Genomic DNA, 24724 nt, shown 5'->3' with positions numbered 1-24724 from the left:
GGTTGTATACCTCTGGAACTGAATTAATTCCCTGTGTGTAAGAATCATGCAATAGTCAGTAGAAAGCACTGAAATTTGTGGAAATTTATGTGAGAGGGGTTTGTGCTACCAGTTTTGCTGCTGCTTCCTTTCCAATGATCAAATCTTTAACTAGACTTGTGTTTTCCTCAGCAGGAAGTGGGGGTTATGCAGATGTGAGTATAGTTTATTTTGCCATGGAGACATTTTAATGGAGAATTTTAATTCATTTTGTTTGCAGACATTTCTAAAAGTCCATCTCCTGATGTGTCTTGCACAGTAATGACAATATTATGAATAATGCCCTCACATCCTGATGCAGCTACTTCCTGAATATACTTCCAATTTAGTGGGACAAGGTTCCAAATTGAGGAAGTGACTAATAGGTTCTTCCCTTACTTTGGGCTAGCAGAAGGTGTAACCTTTATAGCACGATGTCATTATAGCCATTATACTTTTCCTGCATTTGCTGTGACACATCTGGAGGTCTGGCGTGTAAACGAGTTGTGCATCTTTGTAGTTGCTTGTAAGTTGCACTATGGATTTAGATTGTTAAAATTTAGCTTAACATTGGTCCTCTCTCTACACTCCTCTTCTCCCAAACTTTTGTTTTGCCTTGTATTAGAATTTTATTTTTGAGGTGTTTTCTGCAAGCAAAATTCTTGTTTACATCATGTGATTATGCGCAGGCACATAGGTTATAGCCTTTAGGTCTGGGAAATTCCAGCATTTAAAATCTCCATAGATTAATATGGATTAACAGGCTTTGTCATCCTTTCTATGAATGCTGTGAAAGAGGCCTGTATTTTATTTTCTGTCTCGTACCCTTAACTGCTACAACCTCTCCTCCCTTCCCTATAGCTTGTCTCTGTAAACTCAGGCATCATAACCAGCCCCCAGCATACTGCCCACTCACCAGCTTGCATTCCTCTCTGCTATCCTTCCTTGTCTTTGACCCAAATAATTTCTCAGAAAAACTTTGTGTCAGGGAGAGTTAATTAAAATGGGTCAGATACTGTTTTTGTGCAATTCAGGAGACCCTCTGCAGTGTTCTGTCAGCTATTGGTGTCAGCACGGGGTAACTGGGTGGAAATGCAGTCAGATAATTCATGTGATGTGATGGTACTTTCTGTTTTAAACTTTGTTGGACTGGACTGAAGTGATGTCAGAAATAGCATTTGCGACCTCCACGGAAACAGCATGTTATCAAAACTGCTTCTTTTAGAAAGAATTTTTGGGGAGGGCTTCCAGGATTCTCCAGGTTAAGAAGAAAAGGTTCTGTTCCTATAAAAAGTATTTAAAAATCTATTGTATGACATTTTTCTAGTGAATCAATTTGTTTAAATAATGTCAAGGACATGTAGAGGGGAGGAGGGACACTTGCTGCTGAGTCACATTTTAAGGACAGTTTTATTATCACCCTGTCCTTACAGATAGGATGGCAGACTAAGGAAAAAGGAGCTGTAGTGAAGTATGCCATTAATTAGTGCTTGTGGTCTACAACAAATTGAATCCAATAAACTTTTGAGGAACCCACCCTCTGCATAGCTTTGAAAAAACTAGCAAAGACAGAAGACCAGAAATACCCTGGCAATTAAGGGAGAGGCAAATATCAAATGCTGTGTGTTCCAGCTTTACACCAGTTAGCTCAAGCGTCCATAAGAGTCTAGTGAAAACATCACAGGATATGCACTCAGCAGAGTTGATTTGTCTTTTGCCTTAGAAGGCCCCATGTCACAACAAGTTAAAAGCAAAGAAACCTGGAAAGGCATCCCTTTGTGCTTGTCTTTTTCTGGTATTTTTTTCATAGGTGTTGATGACTGCCATGGTTTAAGCCAGGACATTAATCTTTAAGGCCATTTGGGCTGACTCAGTTGCAATGCCATGCTTTTATGGTTATATTGAGGCAAGCACATCTTAAGAAAGTTTGGAGTCTCTATGCCTCACTGAAAACTTAAAATACGGATACGGCTTTAAAAATATTCCTAATATGAGAATATCTTTTCTTGGTTTGGAAAAAAAAAAACAAAACCTACAAAGATTTTGTGTTTGCTTGACTATTTTTGTTTGCGAAGACTATGAAAGTGTACTTCTTGTCAACAGGTTCTTCACACTTTGGGGTAATTTTAAAAAATGCTTTTTGAGGTGCTATGTTCTATAATTTAAAGGGATATTAATTAAATGTACATTTTAAAGAAGATTTACTTCTTTTTGCTCACATTCACTTATTAAGTTCAGCTACATGATTTTGGATGGTCGCTGGTGTGAATAAAACTCCTGTTTATTTTTATAGAAAATAATTATTTGACTTCAGAGAGGAGAAAATAAGTTTTCATTACTCTCCCACATTTCTACTATAGGGAATGTTGTCTGTGGAACACGTAGTCTGAATATTATTCATCTTTCCCATGGGGATTATTAGAAGTGCATTAGGATTCTCTGAATTTGCTTACAGACCAAGATCAATTTCTAAGACTAAATGAAGAAAAACTGTGGTGAGTTATCAGACACAGTCCACTGTAGTAGCTGCTTTATAATGAGCTTTGAGACACACCATAATGCAGTCTATTGTTGCAAGTATCTTTTGTACTCACACTGCCTACCTTTTATAAAGTAATTAGAATTTAACACGCAACAGCTTTGAAATGTATGAAGCCAAACCCTTAATGTGGGAAGCTTCTGGGATTAAAAAATTTTGCAGAGAGAAATCTTAAATGTGTTTTGACTAATTTCATTGAAGGTTCATCTACAGCATTTTATATAAGCGAATCTATTAATTTTATGGGCCTTACAACTCTAATTAAAGATGTCATTGTTTTCATTTTACATTTCAGTCCTGAACGTTTCTAATACAGCCATAACATTTTTACCTAGTAATGGAGTAATTGTTATAAAATGTCAGTTGCTGATTTGAATTTTAGAAAGTACATTTTTAAATGCATGATCGCAGGCTTGGCTGACTAATGTTACATAGTTAGTTTTGGTCTCTTGCCCCTGTCAGTGATGATCCAATAGGTTTGCCTGTTCATCAAGTAGCTCAGTGTAACAGAAAAGGATCAGTGGATGAAGCCTTTACATCTACAGTCGCTGTATATTTTTGGGGTTTCACTTGGACTAATTTTGTTTCTTTGACTGAATGCCACCACTGTACGTGATCTGAAAGACCAAGTGCTGATTTGGACCGTGATAAGGCCCTAATAAACCCCATAAGGGGTTTTCTTGCTTTTGGTGTACATCTTGAGCACAGCTCCTGCTTTAATTTCATCTGACAGGGATCTAGTTCACAAACACATAAACTGCTTGTTAAAATGAAGCACTGTAGAGTAAGAAGCGACAACAGGGGAACTTCCTTCAAAATTGCACTGTTTCGTTGAATGAAACTCACTGTAGGATATAGTCGAATTTTACATTGGAAGTTGCTATCCAGTTGAATTTTACATTGGAAGTTGCTACCTTTTATTGAGGTGATTCTCTCATCCTCATGCAGGCTGAATGTGCAACTCCCTAAATATTTCTTCTGAAAAGGTTTATTTTAATGCTTTTTCACATGAAGCAGAATATTAACCATCAAACTACAGTTTAACTGTGACTGTGATGAGAAACAGAACAACACCAAAATAATGACTAGTTCAATGTAAAATTGCATTTTTTTTAGCAGAACTGACTGTCTGCTTCCTAAAAGATGACTGTCAAAAATGTTATTAATTTTCCTGCCTGACAAGACTGCACTAATTCATTATATATGGTGTACTCAATACTGAAAAATATGTTGTTAAACATAGATCATCATATTATCATTTTAAAGAAGTGTTAAAAATCTGAGTTAATTTTCTAAATAAAATATGTTCAGTGTAATCAGTATATTCTCCATTTTCATCTCTAGTCACTTATTCAGTCTTATAACCTAATCTGATTAGAAGTTTTCTGCCAAAACAAGCTTTTGATTCAATGACACCAAAGATGTCTTTCAGTACGAATTTTAGTGAACATACTGACAGCTTTCTTTACGACCAGTGTAGACTATGGTTTTCCAGGGATTGAAAGCCTCTTATCATTCCCATTTCACCTACCAGAACTGTAGTCTACAAACACCCAGTTCATATCAAAAAGTTTTAGGCTTCAAGTCTCCCTGCCATGCTCCCAGCTTAAGATCCAAGATCTAAGATCCAGTTTACATGCTCCCCAGTGTCTCTGAAGAACCCCTTTGCCCACTGAGGACCTGAAAAGGTACAAACCTTGTGAGACCTAGTTCTGCTGAAGGTTCTGAGTTTGGGATCCATCTGTTTTCCAAAATGTTTAATTATTATTAATATTTCCCAACCCGACATCTGCTAAAAGTCATAAATTTATTTTCTCAGAAAAATAAAAATAAATGTGTTCCTCCTAATATTTTCACACCTTCCTATTACCATAGAAATAGATGTTCCAATATTGGACACAACTCTGTATCTCAGTGACTGTTTTCAATTATTTTTGAGTGTTCTTTGTACTAAGTTCAGAGCACTAACTTCATTTTACTTAGATTTGTTCAAAGAGATAAAGCAGATTCTCAAAGTTCTTTTGGAAGTATTTTCAAAATGCAAAACCCTAGTTCAGCCCAAGTGTTTAGACTAAGTTTATATGAAATTCAAAGGAGAATGTGAACAGAGTTGCACTTAATTTCAAACTGATATTCAAAATTCTACCATCTTTTTAAGCGGTTTCAAGATATTAAAAAAATCACCTAGCCCACCTGCTATTAAGGATGACAGAAACACAGACTTTTCGGCAATCATTTGAAACACTCAAAAGTATCACCACTTTTTAATTAGTTGTTCTTAAATGAAGTATGATGCTGGACATCATAGTTAGGAAAGACATCTATTAATCCATTCTGTCCATCTTACTGTCAACATTGTTATGATGTTTTTTGTTGTTGTTGCTTGTTTGTATGTTTTACTGTATTTTACTAGTGTCCTAAAAAAAAAAAAAAAAAAGACTTGTATAATATAAATTAACACACTTGCCTCAGGAGTCTGCTGACATTCATACAGTCTATGTAGATCTGAGAAAGCTTCTCTGGATATTTATCTGTGTCTTCATTTCCATTTTATTATTCTAGTTATGTCCTCATTTGCCATATCTCCGTCTTTGACATTAACACCTTGCAGTTATTTGTAGATAATTATCTTGATCTCCCTACTGAATAATAGTTAGTCAGACTGTGAATATCTAGTGGGTTTTGTTTTGTTTTGTTTTAGTTTTCCTCCTTAAACAGATCCTTTCAAGGATTCGAACAGATTGTTGATCTTTTCTGAAACCACTCCTGTTGACAGTACCTAGCTTTTCACTTGGTGTAGCTGAACTGGAATTCTGAAGGAAGGAACTATTCAGTGTGTAATATGATGCTTATAGCTGCATTTACTTTTTTTTACGTTACTAGATTGCATGTTAACTAAAATTCATTTTGAAAGGTCAAGAGACCTTTCAGAGGTTTTTTCAATTTTCTCTCTTGAATTGTGCATTTTTAGTTTGGAGTATATTCCTAGATGTATTTAGTTTGCGTGATCAGTAAACTTAAAATGTGTTATTTATTGCAGGCCATTAATGAACACATTAAATAAAAATCTGCATGATTTATTTTTACTTACTAGGTAAAAGTACAAGCAAGATAAACTTCAGACATATTTCATGTACTTTACTTCATTTATCCACTTAATTTCAACTCAAGTTAAATACAAATAAAAATGATTAAATTGGCATGATTTAATCTTCATAAAACCACAGCTACAGTCTCTGAAAAGTCTAATGATTTTTTTCTCTCCGACTGTTTTCCCTTAATTTCTTAAGGCTAAAAGAAGCAATAACATCAAGTCTAATTTTCTTGTTTTTTTCTCTCTAGAAAATCATAACTATATTTAGCTTTCCAGTATCATTTCTTTTGTTTATTAATTTTAAAAGTACTATGTGGGGGTAACACTTTATTTCAGGTGATCAAATGGTCACTTTGTTTCTGCTTCTTTTCTCAGATTGATTTGATTATATATCATCTGATAAAAACTAAATTAATTTTTAAAGACAAATATGTTTTGTTGTTGCTTTTTAGCAATTTAAGGGAGATGGATTGTTGAGTTGGTTGCTCTTTTTCCTTGTGGGAAAAGAACTTGTATATTTTACTCCTATTTTTCAGTTATACTGATTATGTACATGATGTGTATGTGTGGTATGACAAATTCAGTGCACCAGAGAATAAATGGACTCTTTCTGAGAGAACATATCTTACTTGCATCTGGGAGGAAAGGAGTGAAAAATAAGACAAAAAGATAAAAGGAGTTAACAAAGGTTGACCTAAGAGAGATGATTTTGGTGGAAAAACTTGACTGGAAAAGTTCCAAATAAAGCACTATCAGACATGTGCAACAGCAGGAAAGAATCAAGTTATGATAATGCTGGTAAAGCAAAATCCAGGACTAGGCATCTGTGTCCTTCTGCTGCCAAATTCACCCAATTAGCAGCATTAAAGGTTGGCTGGGCAGCAGAGACAACAATGAGGTTATAGATATGTCACACTATCATCTGCTTCTGCATTCAAAACTAAATCAGTGTTTAATTTGTCTAGCATTTTTCAAAAGAACATGCAAGAATAATTGAGGCTTAAACTCTCTTTGTCTTTCTGTTTTGGTCTTTTGCACACATACAAATATGGTTTTATTTGAGTGTGTGTGAATGTTTGTGGATTATAGAAAAATTAATTTGTTGATAAAAGCTTGTGCAGATGGTCAGAGGTCATCTTGACTAAGCATATTAACACTTGAGTTTTTTTACTTACAAAATTCATAACATATAAACAAATTTATAGTTATTATATATGTATTAAAATTGCTTTTTTTCTTTCTTTCTTTCTTTCATAGAACACACATGCTAAAAACAGAATTATATGTTCCCATGCTTTGTTCTTTTCTCCAAGGGAGAAAATCTCTCCAGGGGAGAAAATGTTTAATTTCTCCAAGGAGGGATGGGTGTGAGACAGAAAGGGGAAGGGCACTGAATGAAAGGAAGAAAAGTGGTTAGACTGCACATTGAAGTCTTTCCTTACCATAAGTGATTCATCTTTATCTCAGAGCAATTTTTTTCCATATGTTTAGATTTTGTCATATTCTTTACATCATCAGGTCTTTGCTAATTGCTTTGAAAAAATAGGTTGAAAATAAGATTGAAATCTTTTCTAGCCATGAAAAGACTGAAACATTCAAAATTATACTAAATATTCATCTAAATTTGCAGTGCAGTTGAGTATTTTATCTGAAGCAGTTGAAATAAACAGTAAACTGCTAGTTTATTGCCATTCATGTCACATCTGAGATACAATCATCATCACACATTGCTTGTAGATTTGCAACTTAAATATAGGAGTAGAACCTGTTACATTTTATATTAGTTGCACAGTGATTTTTCATTGATTTTAATTACCATTTTAATTACAAATTTCTTTTCTAACCCAGATTTTCAATGAAGGTAACAGAGTTGTACATGATACTATGTGAATTTTGATTGTTATTATATTTGCTTTGTAGTGTCAAGAAAGTTTGATTGACTTGCTGAAGTACTGGCTATACATGAATCAAAAGTCCTCTGTTCAGTATAAAAGAGCACCATTTGGCTTCATACTCCTTCCCTTTGCTCTGCTGAAGTACTTTGTCTCAACTCAGTGGCTTTGCCTGTGTGAAAGACTTCCAAAAAAAATCATCGTATAAGAATATGTGTTTTGATTTCACTGAGGAGGAATATGTCTGGGAACTCCCCATACATAAAGCTGAAGCTTTGTGGAGGTGAAGCACAAAGGTCAATAAGGACTGCTAATAAACTCCTTCCCAATTACATCCAAGGTGAAGGTTTGGACTCTTGCTTGTAGAATACAAACACAGAATCACAGAGTCTCTTTTCTCTTTGTATGCAATAGCAATTGCCTTCTAGGCTAATTGTTAGCTGCCAGCTGTGGAGAGTTGCTCCAGACTTAAGAGGAGAGTAAATTCTACTAACTAGAATTCTAATACTAATTCTACTAGCTCTTATATTGTCTTGTGTTAAGTTTATAGACATTGAAGTTCTTAGAAAAGAAACGATAAACAATGGAACACAATCATTATTGATTTAGAGATAGGTGATGTGTATAAGGGTAATCTAATATTGTGAGATGTTCTAACATCGGAACTTGCCCGGTATAAAGTAATTGTAGGCCCCAGTTGTCATATGGAAACTTCCTGTACTTCAAAAGCTAATTTATCTTTCTTTTAATTTATCTTTGGGATGAAACTTAATGCAGACTCATCATTATAGTACAATAGGCTGATAAGGTTTCCTGTCATAATAAAACTACAAGGTTCTTACATGTCAATGGTTTCTGTAGATTTAAAAACTATTATGCAGCAGATCCTTGCTGATACGTTCCAAGCTCCTTGCTGATAGGTTCAAAGCAGATCGACATGAATGTCATCCATGCAGAAAAGCACATGCTACAATCAAAACACAGAGTAGGTCTTTTCCATTGAAAAAATAACAAAAAAGAAAGATTGTAGGCTAGATTCAAAGACCATAATGATTAAACATCTGAAGAAAATTCTGCTGTTCTATATATGAAGTGATCTTCTGACATTGTCCTATCCATCAAAATCTGTTTCTTTGATCATTTATGCGAAGAGGTGTAGCTCATTTTAAGCAAGCAAGATGAAAATGTGTCAACTTCATCAGTCTGAGAGCTGGATCCACCTCACTTATCTTTAGCTATGTGTCAGGTGTTAAGGCTAAACTCCCTATTGAGTGCCCCTCTCTATTGCACCTCCAGGTGTGATTGATCCAGACCTTCCTAGGTGCCAGTTTTGGAATGTAAAGATCTGAATCCTAGAGATATTTACCTTGTTGGTTTAGAAGGAGTCTAGAAATCTAATTTAAATGAGCATCATAAATTCAAGGTTGTTGAAATTGGATGAAATCTACCTTAAGCGACAAAATTAGCAAAACCATGGAAGACTGTTTCTTAAAGTTCAAGCCCTTATGCCCAAATTTTCTTTTAGTATAGATTTTTTTCTTTGTTCCCTTAAATATTTTGAGCATGTGTCATTTATCTTCATTAAAATATCACCCAATCCATTCAGTGTATGTCATATGATGGCACTGTGGGACAAAGATGTCCTCCTACACTAGGGATCAAACAGAATTTTCTGATGATTTTTTTTCCTTTTTTGGATGTCAGTGGAGAGGAGGCCAGGAAAAAATCCTCCACTGCTATGTGGGTTTGCTTGAATGATTAGCTCTTTTTAAGTGCCTGAATGCACAGATTCACATAGCAATTAAATTCATGCTGTGAGAAATACTATTAAAAACAAAACAATAAAAAATGGTTTTGATTAAATCCTGTGTCAACAATGAAAAACAACATTTTACTGGTGAAGGAGAAGTAGCTTATGAAGCACATTAACACTAATGTCTCTTCTTTGTTATCTTAGGGGATGGATATAGGTCTTACTCCTCTGTTCAGAATGCTAGAAATTCTCATCTACAGGCTTTATCTTCCCTGTGCCACCATGACCCATTTCAGGTTAGATGTCTTAAAAATGACCCAACTTCTCTTCTAATGGAGAACTTGAGAAATCCCATAGTGAATTCAGGTATTCCCTCAGGACAGGATTTGGCTCCAGAACACTTTGCCCAATATAATTTTGGTGCTAGAATTAATGAGCCCCCTGAACTAGTCTAAGCCTTTGGTTTTGAATTTTGCTTCATGTAATTATACACCATGCTGCTGCTGAGCACTCATAATGATATAAATTTTCATTATAGGGCGTGAAATATATAATTACAAAAAAAAAAAAAGTTGTTGGGAACCTCTAGAGGTCACCTAATCCAACCACTACTCAAAGCAAGGCTCATGTAGATTGTAGCAGAAGAAGATAAGGGAATGAGAAAAGGAATTTCATCCTTCAGATCTGAGGCATCCTTACAAAGTCATGTTTCACAGCTCCTTGTTCCACATTCAGTAGAGATGGCTGTAAGTAAAGATCATAGCCCAGGGATGTACATATGTAGTGTGTAGCATGCTCGTTATAAAGAAATTGTGTCCTTCACATAAACCACACTTGGTTTACCCATAACTATTTAAAATAGGTATATTGATCCCAAGGAATTCAATATTTATTAATTATTGTATTTTCATTTCCCATGAATAATATTCTGTGTCTTTTACTTCAGACAGGCTGAATAATTACAAGTCTATGAATAAGAAATCTAGGAAATTCTCGTTAGAAAAAAGCTGTGTTCACTTCTCCCAGTGCTATTCAAACACAGGGGAAATATATCCTGTAGTTTCGTTCAATAGAACACCTTGTGAAATTAAAAAGGATCTAAATTTTCCTCTGAGCAGGTCTGTTCCTTGGCAACAATACTGTAGTGAGCTGTGCTGTCATATGTCCCTTTCCAGAAAGACACTGTGATATTTATAATTCTATCTAAGAATACGGATAACCCCCACACTAAAGCATATGTCACGGCATAGCTGTCAGCCCTTGTCAACTTGCAGTTCTTTGAAGGAGCAGAAAGACACATCGACTCACCAGTGCATGGCCCTGATTTTAGAGCTCTGAGCTTTGTAGAATCTATTTTGCATTAAGACATTTTACAAATAAATATCCCTGTGTAAGGCATTTGTTGAGGTTCAGAGTTAGAAGTGTTGTTAGAAGCTGCTACAAATATTAGAGAAGATAAGGACTTACAGAATTTGCCATTTTCTATTTGAAAGGATCTGGCAGTGGGTCACGGACTAATGCCTAAGACACTGTGAGAGGTGATCTTCTCCTTTCTGAAGGGGACTACAAGGACAAAAGGTAGAAAGTTCCTGCTTAAACACTGAGTATCACTCAGTATGTTAGGGCAGAAAGTGTGGAGTGCTTTATTTGTCTGAGAAATGGTAGCATAAATATGTTGAAATTGATGTTGAAAATTGTGATCCAGCAGAACACTTACAATTGTCTTTAAAAGTTTGCTGGCCTGGGACATCCCTATGCCTGGAAATATTTTCATGCAGGTCATGCCTCTTATGGAAATATTTTCAAGCAGACCCTGAGCTCTGCTTCCAGCTCAGCACAAAGTCTTGAGCAGATGCCGATTGATCATATTGTTAGGGCCTGAAGTCCTCTGGGCTGGCCGACTGGGGGATTGCTCCTACCCATAGCTGCTTCTGAAACCATGTCACCTACTTCTCACCCTGCCCGCTCTTTGTCAGGATCTGTGTAAGACAAGCGGTTCTTTGAGTCCTCCTGGATGCAGTTAACTTGACAGGGAACCTGAGACTTTTCTTTCTAGCCCAGGAGTATATTTTCAGAGTGTGAGAACTGTGCATTAAGGTCCTTTTCTCTGTGTGTGTGGTGGGAAGTATGTGTACATGTACTATTTATTGTAAAACCTACCACTCCCAGGAAATATTATCATGGTTTGTATATGAGGATGAACTGTGAAAAACAAACACCCTTCTTTTGAAAAGAAAAAAAAAAAAAATCTTTTGGCTCAGAAAATAAAGATTACTGGTTACAGAGAGAGTCTTTTTTTAAAAAAATAAATTATTATTTATTATTTTATTTTTAAATCATCATATATTTTTGCCCTGTGCTTATCAGGAGACAGATTACATGTACCATGAACGAAAAAGTTTGAATGAGAAAGTCTGCTTGCATGTTACAACATCAACTATTCTTTACCGGTAGGCAAAAAGGAAGATACCCACAGACTTGTCTTTTTCCTGCTTTGCCTTTCAATACAGTCCAAAAAGAGCCTTTATTTTCAGCTCAATATTTGTTCTTCCCTTTCGTGTCCTCAAGCAATTCTTCATGCTGTCACTTACCAGGGAAGTTATCTGGTGTTCTCTGATGTCTCCTTTCTCTTCTGAATTAAGTGTAGGTCTTTTTGAAATAGATTAGTAAGCCTTTAACCAGGATCTGCAGATACTTTTGCACAGCATCACATACTTAAGAAGCTTAACAAATAATTTAAAAAATAGTTAATTTTCCTTTCAGAAATCCTTACAGTTTGAGACATTGTTTTGTCCTCTAAATAATAAAGGAAGATTTTTTAAGTCTTGTAATGAAATGTCTCAGTTTTGACTGAAGGGAAAAGATTTTAACGTGTTCTCTTACTTGTCAGTGTGCAGACATATGTTAGTCAACATCTTAGATTTGAGGAGGTTTTATAAAATGTTGTGGAGGAGAAAAGTATTTCTTGAACTTGCTTTTAAATATCAACATTTTTTTTCCCTCGTTATTTATGTGGGGAAATGAGGAGATGGAAAGGAGAATGTATTTTTCAACAATTTGAAGAGAAAAAAACTCAAGAGCTTTGAACATAAATCAAATGATTGGATTTGCTTATTGTGAACAAACTGATTACCAGAGAAAGCTATTTAGGCATTAATTAGCAATGGTAAAATTCAGTTCAGGAATGCCACTGCATTTCTTTACTCTTTGTAAGTACTTGTGCCTCTTTACCATAAAATGACCACATACGGGTTGTGAGTCTTCAAGGTTGCGTTTATTTTGATCTCAGCTGCAAGATGCTGTATTATGATGCAATAGAACAGGTTTTGCTATGGTACCTGAGAAGGCACTGGGACTTTTGGAAGTGATGGAAACTTCCAAAAAGTTAAAAAATAAAATAAAAGCAGTTAAAAAATAAAATAAAAATCAGCACTTTTATCTTCAAGAAAGAAAAATCATGTTTTGACAATGAATTGTAAAGGTGTAACACAACTTCTTAGATTTAGTATGTCAGAAAAACACAGTAACAGAAGTGTGTACTTTCTCAGTTCAGAAAATAAGCAACAGCAACAACAACCAAAAGACATTGGTCATCCCTGTTCCTGTTTGTTCTTGGTTTTTCTCTCAATCCAGTCTGGTCTATCAGGTCTCATTGATACCACATCTGGCATGTTCACCCATCAAACTGCCAGAGAATGACCGTAGCGCTAGTGTTCCTTGTCTTTCCATATGAACCTTTATATACTATCATACAAAACCACTATACTTCTTGTCACTCAGATATTATCCTTTTCTGGTCCCTCTGCTGTATCTTGTAGGCAATATCCACATGTTGCTACATTTTCTTTAAAAATTCTGGAAGCTTGTTTTCCTTTTCACATAGCAATGATTTTACTCTTGTCCTGCATCAATCAGCATGGGCTGCTTTTCTTTTACACCTCTGACATTCATCATCAGCTTATTCCCACTTCACTATTACCACAGCTGCTGCAAAGATGAAATTAATTAATCTTTCTTCTCCTTGTCATTCCCCACTCTAAATCTTTACATTGCAGCCAGTTCAAGTTGATTCTTTTTATCTAAAAGGCCTCTCATGATTCTCTTGCTCTTTTTCACACTTGTTCATGCTTCATTTTTCATTGTGCTTTCAAGTATTCTGTAGAAATGGCTTTTGCCTTTGTCCATCTCTTCACGGCTCCTTAACTATGGGGTTTGGGGTCTGTTTGTTTGTTTGTTTGTTTGTTTTTCCTTCATGGCTGTCATCTCTTTGTGATAGTTCCCAAAGAGCTTTCTTTCAATTTCTATGTGGAATGCCTTTAAACTTTCAGCCTCAGTTATATGCTGCCAGCTTATCATTAGCTAAATAATCAAGGACATATAAAGGAGCAGTCAGCACAGATGAAGAGCATATATTTTATTAAAATAATTCATTGAAGTATAATATAGGTAATAAATATATAATGTATATCACACAAATGTAATGTACATAAATGAATAAATATAGCTATGATGAACAAATAATGCATCCTAATGTTGCCACCTAATTTCCATTTCATATGTTGTTAATAACCTTAATGATAACTGTTATGGAAAAGTACTGATAAGGGCTGGATATATGATGTAGCCTGGGAACTATAACTGTACATATATAACCATGATTATTGTTCTAAATCAAGTTATTTTGCAGATGTTATTTTGCTGCAAAGTTAATATGAGAGGCCTATGTGCCTTGTTGCTAATAATTTGATCACACATTTTCTTCCTTTATAGAAAAAATCCTTAAATTGTTAACACAACAGTTGTCAGCTCAGTGAGGAAAAAGCCAGAATAGCTTATTTGCAGACGAAATAAAATCCTGAAAAGGCATTGCTACAAAAAACTTTGTTCACTAAAAATAAAATATGACCAATAGAAGTGCTAGTCGATACACTAAGGGATGCCTCATGGAAATAGCATCAGTGTTGCAGGCTTTTTCTTGTAGAAATCCAAATAATGAAGCATAAAATGAGCTTTATTTCAAGACATCCTTTTGTCTAGTATCAGACATTTATTGGTATGGTGTAATAAGAAAATATACATTAACTTCCTTGCACCTGATGAAAATTTCAGATTTGACACTATTTGATAGCTCTGTGCAGTTTAACCTGTGTTTGTGAAAACATCTATATTTTTATGGTAGGAACATTTTTTTAAAACAACAACAACAACAAAGATACTACAGGATGGTATTTTTCTTCACTGAGACTAAGTACCCCATTCCTTACAGCTAACAACATTTTAAATGGTCACCAAAAATTAGGCAGACAAATTCCTGTACAGGCTTATAAGAATTTGAATACAAAATGTTATTTATTCAGCCAAACAGACAAGCTAAGTTGTTGTTGTTATTATTATTATCATCATTATCATCATCATCATCATTATTGTTTATTTATGCATAATCTCTTTAGGTACACACTTTATTAAATACAAAGCCCTTTCCTGTCTTCTCCTGTCCCTTTCTTCTCCATTTTTTTTTTTTTTTTTTTTTTTCCAGTGGCAGCTGGCATGCATAGCTTTAAATTCATTCACCTAACGACCTAACATTGCAAAGGAAAATATTTGATATTAAGAGTTGTATATCACATTAAATTCACCAAGCCTTACACTAAGGTCTGCAACTCGTTTCCTTGGCATGTGCAGAAAAGTCATTTCCCCAGTGTCTTTTTCCGTGAAACAATCATAAGAAAGGAAGTAAAGATTTTCAAATCACTTACAGTACTTACAGTGTGAATGGGGTTTTAGTTCTTCAGGACACTTTTGCAACTGAGAATTTTGAAATCTCAGTTAAAGTCTCTTGTTACTTAATCACTGAATGATAAAAATATATGTAGACATATAAAAGGAAGCACTTGAAGAGTGAAAGTGGAAAACACCAACAACTTTATCTTTCATTGCATATATTGCAAAAGTTAATTTTATTTTATTAGTACATTTTCTTCTAACAAGGTTTCCTTCTGGTCTAAAGTATACTCTCATCTCAACTTTCCAACCACAAAAAAAAAAAAAAAGAAGAAAAAAAAACAAAACCTAACACAAACAAACAAACAAACAAAACTGTGACAAAAATAATGTAGATGGGTTTGCACAGATATTGTTCACAGCCAAAGCAAGTCTGTTGGCACTTCCCAGCCCAATAACATAGAGTAGTTGAAGGATTTCAGTAGCTGCCTTCCAAACTATAGTAAAGGTTTGAATGCTCAAGTGCTATTTCTTTCTTTTTTTTTTTTTTTAATCCTAGTCTTTAATTAACAGCATTATTGTGAGGTGACTGTGGGAATGCTGAAAGTTATATCATACAATGCAGAACAACATGTTATTAGGTTAGGCTTTAGTGTATGGTAGATAAAAAGCCATACCCAGTGTCAGTTATTTGTAAGACAGGAATGCAATGAAAAGGTTATTTAGCTGCATGGTAAAAGTCTTGGACACACAGGAAGAGCTATAGTCTGTTAAATAATGTGGGACCTACATGTTCATAGAACTTTAAGAACATCAAGGTTATAATGCTAACAGTGATTTTTTTAACAGTATATTCTGGTATGTATCAAATTAGATAGTAATTTTATTTTTAAATTTGTATTTGAGCAAACATTTACTATTATTAAGAAAAACAGAGATAGATAGACTGTTAATTGAGTAAGTCAAAGGACCTGAGGGTTGTATTAATATGTCTGCTTGAGTAGGTATTTATTTTTCTGCATGTTATCTCAGTATAGTTGCTGTGAGTAAAAGTATCCTCACAGGCTATAAATATAAATATCTTATATATATTTTTTTTAAACGTAATAAAGTTAACAAGAAAAAAAGAGTTTCCTATTTATAAAAAAATGATTTTATTGGCAAACATAATAGGTTGCTAAAATTTATGAATAAATCCTCTGTTTGTTTGTTCACTCTGAAGGAAACTGGGAGGGTGACCCCAAGCTTTCCAGATCAATGTAATCTCCACACCTCAGACAGTTTCAGGGAAATAGACTTTTTTTTTTTTTTTTTTAAACATTTTCTGGGGATTTATTCCTTCTTATGTGTGTGTGGATGTGTGTGTGTGTGTGGGGGGGTGTAAAATTATTTTTAGAAACACTGATGCCTTAATCTTCAGCATCTTCATCATTGCAATATCTCTGACTGGCAAAGAAAAGCAGCCATAGACTTTGAGGAGAAAAATAAATAATAAGAAGAAAAAAGTACCATATATTATTCACTCTACTTTACTGCTCTTCATGACAGTTTAAGAAAATGTGGGTCTTGGTTTAAAGCCTGTGTTAACAGTAGTGGCAAAATTAATACTCTGTATTGTCTGTGTGTAATTAGGTAACTGATATTGCAGTACCACCTGGTCATCCTGTGCTGTTCTGTTTGCAATTCCTGTTTTTGACTGTGGCAGTCTTCAGCAAACATGCACAGAAGCAGCAGACAAAAATGGTTTTAGTGAAAAGATACCATGTTTTTCTTCTTCCTTATTATAATTGCATCAGATTTAAGCTAAAGGAATGGCAGAGCTTGTTTTTTGTTTTTTGTTTTTCCCGCCCTTCCTTCTTAGGTTTATTATTTCTTTGAAAGGGGAGCTGTGGCTGGCTTGTACGTAAGTGCTAATGACATTAACACAGGCAGCACAAGAGAGACAACTGACATGGATCTCATGTTTTTCCAGATGAGGATAGGCATTCACTCAGGATCAGTGCTGGCCGGCGTTGTTGGTGTAAGAATGCCACGTTATTGTCTCTTTGGAAACAATGTCACCCTTGCAAGCAAGTTCGAGTCAGGAAGTCACCCACGCCGCATCAATGTCAGTCCAACCACGTACCAGTAAGTGTTGCTAGCCTTTTCATACTGTTTATTATTATTTCAGTTTGTTTTCAGCATGATCTTATAGCAGGCACTGCCTTCACTCAGCACATGAGCTACAGCAGAAAGTCAGCAGGGTGCCAGGATAACTGGAAAGAGGGACTGCATGGGGTTGGTTCTCAGGCTTTGTTTGCAGGCTTGCATCAGAATGCTCAAGGAAGTCAGGCAGTGGAGGCAAGGGAACACAACAGGACAGGCTGCCATGGCTGCCTATTAAAAATGTGTGTTGGAAGTGGGCAGATGACATTAAATTAGGAGGAGCTGTTGAATCCTTTAAGGGTACAGAGGTCTTGCAGAGAGATCTTGACAAATTAGAGGGCTGGGCAACCACTAACCCCATGATGTTTAACAAGAGGAAGTGCAGGATTCTGCACTTGGGAAGGAGCAACGCTGTCTGCATGTAAAGACTGGGGTCAAGAAGCTACAGAGCAGCCCCACAGAAAGGGGTCTGGAAGTTCTGGTTAACATCAAGTTGAACGAGTCAGCAGTGTTCTCTGGCAGCCAAAAGGGCCAACCATACCCTGGGTGCATCAGGTCAAGGCTAGCAGGTCAAGGGACGGGATTGTCCTGCTCTGCTCTGTGCTGCTCTGGCCTCACCTCAAGTATTATGTGCAGTTTTGGGTGCCACAATAAAAGAAGGACATAGAAGTATTAGAGTGTCCAAAGGAGGTCTACAAGGATGGTGAAGGGTCTAGAGGGGAAGACGTATGAGGAGTGGCTGAGGTCCCTTGGTTTGCTCAGCCCAGAGCAGAGCAGGATGAGGGGAGGCCTCATGGCGGCCTGCAGCTCTCTCACAAGGGGAGCAGAGGGGCAGGCGCTGAGCTCTGCTCTCTGGGGACAGTGACAGGACCCGAGGGAATGGCATGGAGCTGGGACAGGGGAGGGTCAGGCTGGGGGTTAGGGAAAGGTTCTTCACTGAGAGAGTGGTTGGGAGCTGGGACAGGTTCCCCAGGGCAGTGGTCATGGCATCGAGCCTGCAGGAGTTCAAGAAGTGTTTGGACAGTGCTCTCAGACAAATGATCTGACTTTTTGGTTTGTCCTGTGTAGAGCCAGGAACTGGGCTCAGTGATCCTTGTGGGTCCAGCTTGGGATGTTCTCTGTTTCTATGATTCTATGATTCTGTCTCCCACTGTGTCATCATTTTATGCGGTTGATGAAGAGAAGCATGGTTCCATTAGTTCAGGAAAGAGTTAACTTTTTGAGTGCAGCCAGGCTTTCAAAGACTTTTTGTGCTTTCTTGGAAACAAAATTTCTTATTTAACACTGTAAAGAGACACTTAATAGAAGTTTTTTCTTAATATAAGAAAAAAGATTGAAAATGGCAAAGCATTATCACCACCTCTTTGAAGAAATTATGCAAATAGAGAGAGGGCTTGATTAAATCAGGTCATGAGGAACATCTAAAATAAAAAAAGGTGTTCCTTATTGTTCAAATTTGACAGCTTGATAATAAAGAGTTTCTTCTGTTTGGATTGTGACTGATGTATTCGCTTTTTTTTGGCAGGAGATCTAGATCTTACTCTTTTTTTTTTCTACATTCTGTATCTCAAGTAATTTTCTGAAGTACAGTTTTGCTCAGGTTTTTGGACTCTGTTCCTCCACAATAAATCTCTAAGCAATCATTCATACAATATTGATTTTCTTTCTTTTTTTTTTTTTTTTTTTTTTTTTTTTTAATACAGAACTGTGAATCTCCGTATTTACTTTTTCCCATAACTATGTAAATTAAAGTTTCAAATGGAATTTCTTCATCCAAGAATCAAAACTTCTGATATGCTAAAATACAAAGCAGTCAGAAATGAAAGTTAAAAAGTAATTAAAACTAGTGTATAAAATTACATTCATCTGAAGTGCCCTTTCACTTGATATCAAATTTGCAGAATAGTGCAAAGTGGAATTAATTGAACAAGAGGCAGAAAAACTGAACAGACTTTTGCAATGTGCACAGAAGCAGGTTCATATAGTTTTCTGTTAACATGCAAGAGAAATGCAGACTCAAGCTACTATCAGGCATGTTCATTTAAATAAAAATATTTTCTATAAATATGTAGGAAATATATATATTAATTTTATTGACCTAAATCATTCTCCAGTGTGCATGGGGAGGTTGTCAAGTAGAATGAGCCAGGCTCTCCAAAGTAAGGCTAGGTGGGAGGACAAGGACAGCAGCATAAACTGACACAGAAGAGACTCGGCCTGCATGTAAGGAAGCACTTTTCCCCCTAAAGGACAGTCAGGCAGTGGCAAAGGCTGCCCAAGAGGTTGTGCAGTCCCCATGCTTGTAGATTTTCAAGACCTGACTGGATGAAGGACTGAGCAGCCTGGTCTGAATTCAGTGTTGTACATTTTTTTGAGCAAGAGTTTGGACTAGAGAGCTCCTTAGGTGCTCTCCAGCGTGAATTATTTTATAAGTCTCTAATGTGTCCATTTGTACATTCATCTTAAATGCCAATTGAAGTTCTAGATCTAAATGAAGAAATTAATATTTTTTGACTGACCTACACATTCTACTGAAAAAGAAAAAAATGTCCTGCTTGTTGCTGCAGCATCAACCTGTGAATCTAGAGTAGTTTCATATATTGGGTATACTTATGACAGTTTTTGAAGCTGGGTGAATAATAGTGATTTTCATTGAGTAGAAATATTCTTTTTTGCAACAGTCATAGTGGAAAAAGTAAAAGGCAAAAAGAAAAGACCATACTTTAGTTCTTCATATGAAGTTTGCATTTGAATGGTTTGCAGTTTTAATTTTCTGGTTCATCCCTAGAAAACATATACTGATTTCACAGTTCAGGCTTGTGTTATTGGTAAACTTCTTGAGTGTGAAGGACTCCCATGGCCATTTACAGGCAAACAATTTATAGAGCAATCAGAGAGGAGCCATGCATCAGGTGACATTCTGGTATATGTGGGAATGTCTTGAATACACTGGGTCATCGATGAAGGGTCCTTTTTTCACCATGGCCAAACTGCTTATTTTCTACAAAGCTACAGATTTAGACTGATGTTTTCAGAAAAGGAAAGGTAGTATAAAAGTTACTCATGATGCAATAATATTATTAAAAGAGACAACAAAACAAAACACAACAAAACATAGAATTTTTGGTATGTGTTATCTGCATTATTGTACTATGTGGATGGTTATCATTCAAGGTGAATGGCTGAAAGTACCAACTGAACTAGTTTCTTCGACATGCTTTTTACAGAAAGCGTTTGAGAAAATAAAATGAATGTGCATGGGGCTACTTAGAAAGGCTGTTCCAAACCATACCTTCTGGCATGATTGAAAGCATGAGAACTTGTAAGGGAGAAATCAGGAAACGGCATGGCTGACAGTGGCCAGAAGAGACTGCAATTGTGAAATATTCAATAAAACAGTATTATTCATGGCTCCTGAAGGTGATCCAGGGGGCTTAAACATAATATAACAGTACTATCCAAGTAAAGAAGTAATAATCTGATGCACCTGTATACAACTTTTCTTACATAGAATTTGCATGAATATATAATTTGCTGTGTACAAATGAAGTGATTCATTGCAAACTGAAATGTCTTTATGGCTGACCTTATCTGCCATTTCTATTTGATCATGCCATACTGCTGTGTACCCAGTTAGCATTTTTATGATCCAAGAAGCAATGTTTTACTAAGTAGATAATTCTGCAATCAGTATGAAAATAATAGAATTTTGATTAATTGAAACTCCTGGCATTTATCATAATGTGTTTGTGTCTACCATGCTTCATGATGAAAATTCTGATAACATGTTTTGTGCTTACAAAGTATGTAGATACTGGAAACATGTCTAATACTTAACAGCTTTCATTTTACAGTACAAATTATGCATTACAAAATGTCATCAGTGTTCAAAGTGATAATAACACTTCAGAATGCCTATTATTGGTTTCAGACACTTCCCCATGAGCCCATAATATGCCTGTGTAAGAAGCAGAGTCTAAAATATAAATATAACATGTGGTGTTGCTTAGCAGCAGCCCTGAACCTGGGGCAGCCTTGCTCCCATTTACACCTGCCAGAGAAGAGCTGTGCGGTGTAAAACAGTGCCTTTTACAAAAGTGTCCTTTGAATCTACTGGGGATAGAAGCTCACTTCTGTTCAAAATACCTTTTTCTCCTGACTCAGATGGGTCTATTGACAGAAGGACTACAGAGCCCTGGTGGCTTTGAATCACAGGGTATTGTAAGATGAAAGTGCTGAAAAGCACTGGTAAAACTTCCTGAGAAACACACAGAAACTGCAGAGGGAGGAGAGGATCCCAGACTGGTCCCTGTTAGACATGTGGCCAGAAAGGAATAGAAGAAGAATTACACATTCCCTGTTCCTTTAGCAAACTTGAAAATCCAGCTGTAGATTTATTTAATTCATCTATATTATCCTGAATTGAATAAAATTAGTTTTCCATACTCAGGAAGGAAACACAGTCAGATTTTTGAGTCTCTTCTTCAGCACAGAAGAAAGATTAAATAATTTTTATTTGTTTCAGCCTTGAATAATGTCTATCTGATATTAACATAATATACCTACATTCATCCTGTTTCCCTAATGGTATTAAAATATAATGCCGTGGGATCTCTAAGCAGTTATCAAAAGCATATAAATATAGTTGTTGTTAATTGTCAAGTAATTAAATTTAAAATATATATTTTTTTGCCTCTTCTTTCAACCTCTGGCCTTCTCTAGTACGTATTTATCTTATGGAGAAGGTACTTTAGGCATCAGTTATGGGGTACAGATACTTTCTGTTATCACATGCTAAGCAATACATACGGTTAATACATCTCAGTTTAGGCAAAGATGAGCAGCCTGTACCCCTCCTCCTTATTTGATTAAGACAGAGAGAAACCAGGGGTGCTTTTGCATGGAGCTAGGTGAAGTCCCTGCTGGTTCACCTGCCTGAATTGTCCCTTGGCCTTTAAAATTGTACATAATTTGAATATTTATGTCATTTTATGGAAGCATTTGTACTTTTAGGTATTTAAGAAGTACATACATGGATTTGTCCTCCAAGAGCCTTTTCAGATTATTTTAAATTTTATTTCTGACAATTCTTTAAAAAGCTGTTTCTTTTTACATCACTCAGTTCACCACGTGTGCTTCCGTGAGACATATTATTGGACAGACAATTTAGTTGTGTGGACCAAAAGGGAACACAGCTTGTATGTGGACACACAAAAAAATCAGTTAGTCTAATTAGAGCATTAAAAGTCAATTCCAAACACATCAGTTTATTCCTGTTTTTTAATATTTCCTTTTGTTCCTACAACCTGTGTCATCTGCCTCCATGAGGCTGCACTCCAATAGTCTCTTATTTGTGATTAAGGTCCTGGGCCTCTGTTCTCTGCCTGTGCCTGTGCTCCATTGCACTCCATTTTCATATGAGGATTATAGGTAGTTCATGCTACACAGAAGGACTTGTTAGATCACTGTCAGGTAGGTAACAGTAGACGCTACACCACATAATTCCACACAGCTAACAAGTTATTTTTGCAATATGACTGATAGAAATCTGGTAGAACTAAAATAAGTTCAAGACTAGGCAAATACAGGCAAATCCTGAGGCCAGCACTATTAGGTCAAGGCAAAGTCTGTGGCCTTTCACTTGTGATGCTACAGTCCTATTCACTGAGCCTAATTCTTTAATGTTCTGAACAGAGAGCAGATACAGTTTTAATTCTGCTTAGCTGGGTAAGCAATTAAGGTATTAAAGGTCAGTGATAGGCACTTACCACGCAGAGCTGCATGTGATATACAACATATTGCATTAAAAAAACAGGATGAGTCCTCTCATAATCTTATTAAAATTGGTCTACATGAAGGAAAAACACCGATACATGAACTTCCATAAATTCAAAAATAGTTAAGTACAACGTGAAAATAACTTGAACCAGACAGAGTCATTTTTTTCTCAGTCTCATTTTCTGTTTGCTGCTACATGGCAATCTGTCAGCCTTATCCAGCAAGCACTACTCAATATTTTATAGGTTTTCAGGCACCATATGGGCAGTGTATCCTCTGGGTGAAAAGTATTTGAGCATGATGAAGCTTAGTCAAGTACTACTTCCTCAGCACTGTTGCTTCTCAAAGCAAGTAGAGTTGAATTAGCACATGTGATCATAATCTCTTTCTTTTGCTTTGGAAATAAAGTTCTCAAGGTACATAATTGTTTGTATTTCCAAAGGACATGCTCTTTCATATTTCCAGAGGAATTGCTATTCCAGCCTGCTAAGTGGCTGCTCCTCTTACCATCTTATTCTTCCCTTTGGGCAGAGGCTTCAGCTTGTGGAAGTGTCTTGCTTGGGAGGGAATGGAGCAGTTTATTTTTTCACAAAAATAAATAAGTAAATAAATAGATTGTAAAATCATAAAAGAGGTGAAACTGTCTTCCGATGTGCACAGAGAGAAAAAGAATAATGGTGCAAAGCTTGCCCCTAATGTAGAGAGCCTTGCAACAGATAAATCCATGCACAGATAGCTCATTTTCTGAGTATAGGCACTTGCTGATGAAGATGTAACTATTTCCTGCCAAAATAGTCTGAAATATAATTCTCCTATCATAACATCTATGAAAAAAAAAGAAGAGCCAAAACATTTCAGTTTCTACAAAATTCCCATTAAGTGTGATCCCAATTTTAATTAACACACAGACGTCCTTCAAATGCTTCCTGTTTCTACTAGAAAAAATGTTTCCAGTACTGACATCCTTTTCTTTTTTCCCTTTCTTTTCCCATCAGGGAAGGGATAGAACAAGAATTTAGACTGTTCTGGAAGATTTCAGGTTACGAGGGGATGCTGTCATATTAATCAACTACAAGTCAGTGTTTAAGAAATTCTTCCTCCTCTGAAACATCAACAAAAAAGACAAGCTGATAGCAGACCTGGTTCCAGGCAATTTATAGGCATGCTTGAGTAGCCTGACCCTCACAATATAATCATTGATTGTAAATTGTTTATCCAACTACTTGAGTGGAAACCAGAGTTCTGACTGTGTGAATAATCTACTATAGGAACGTCATTTACAATAGTGCTCTCAAGGGAAACACACAAGTGATGCAGGAAAGACAGCTGAGACAAATGCTTTGGAATAGATTCAGACTAGTTGTTATATGCATATTCCTGAACTGCTGAGGTTGTGCTACTTCAAATCAAGCTCTATGACTGTGGGACACTGTGGGGATTTGAAATGCCTTATGTAGAGTTTAAGCCATCATATAATTTCCTGAAGCTGAAGGATAGATTCTGCTCTCAGGATCTGGATGGGCTGTGCTCTCAGACTTTCGGAGCAGGAAGTCTGACTTGGTCACAACAAAATGCTCGGAGAATGGTCTGCAAGGTAAGACTAACAACCAGACCCGGGTGCCACCACTCAGGATGCCTTCCGGATGAGGAGGTTTTACACTGGTTCTTCCCCAGAGTCAGAGGGGAAATGCAAAAACTGACTGTGTGGCTCACCCTTGCCCCCAGTGAGGATCTGCACTATTATTCAGCTCTTGGCAGAAGCATCTTTTGGGGCTCCTTGTACT

The 24724-nt window shown here is 36.2% G+C and overlaps 1 protein-coding gene across 2 annotated transcripts in view; it reads left to right on the top strand.

The window, feature by feature from the left end:
- The window catches only part of GUCY1A2 (guanylate cyclase 1 soluble subunit alpha 2), a 162784-nt gene that overhangs the window by 124884 nt on the left and 13176 nt on the right, over positions 1–24724 (top strand). For both annotated transcript variants that reach the window (XR_011092382.1, XM_068670338.1), the window contains exon 7: positions 16990–17144. Coding sequence is in view for 1 of the 2 variants with exons in the window: in XM_068670338.1 (XP_068526439.1) it covers positions 16990–17144 (155 nt within the window). In the remaining variant the exon portion in view is untranslated. The remainder of the gene's footprint in view (positions 1–16989; positions 17145–24724) is intronic.

The sequence above is a fragment of the Anas acuta genome, chromosome 1, assembly GCF_963932015.1.
Source record: "Anas acuta chromosome 1, bAnaAcu1.1, whole genome shotgun sequence".
NCBI classification, from domain to species: domain Eukaryota; kingdom Metazoa; phylum Chordata; class Aves; order Anseriformes; family Anatidae; genus Anas; species Anas acuta.
The sequence above is the reverse complement of the archived record's forward strand: the minus strand, read 5'-3'. Positions and strand labels throughout refer to the sequence as shown.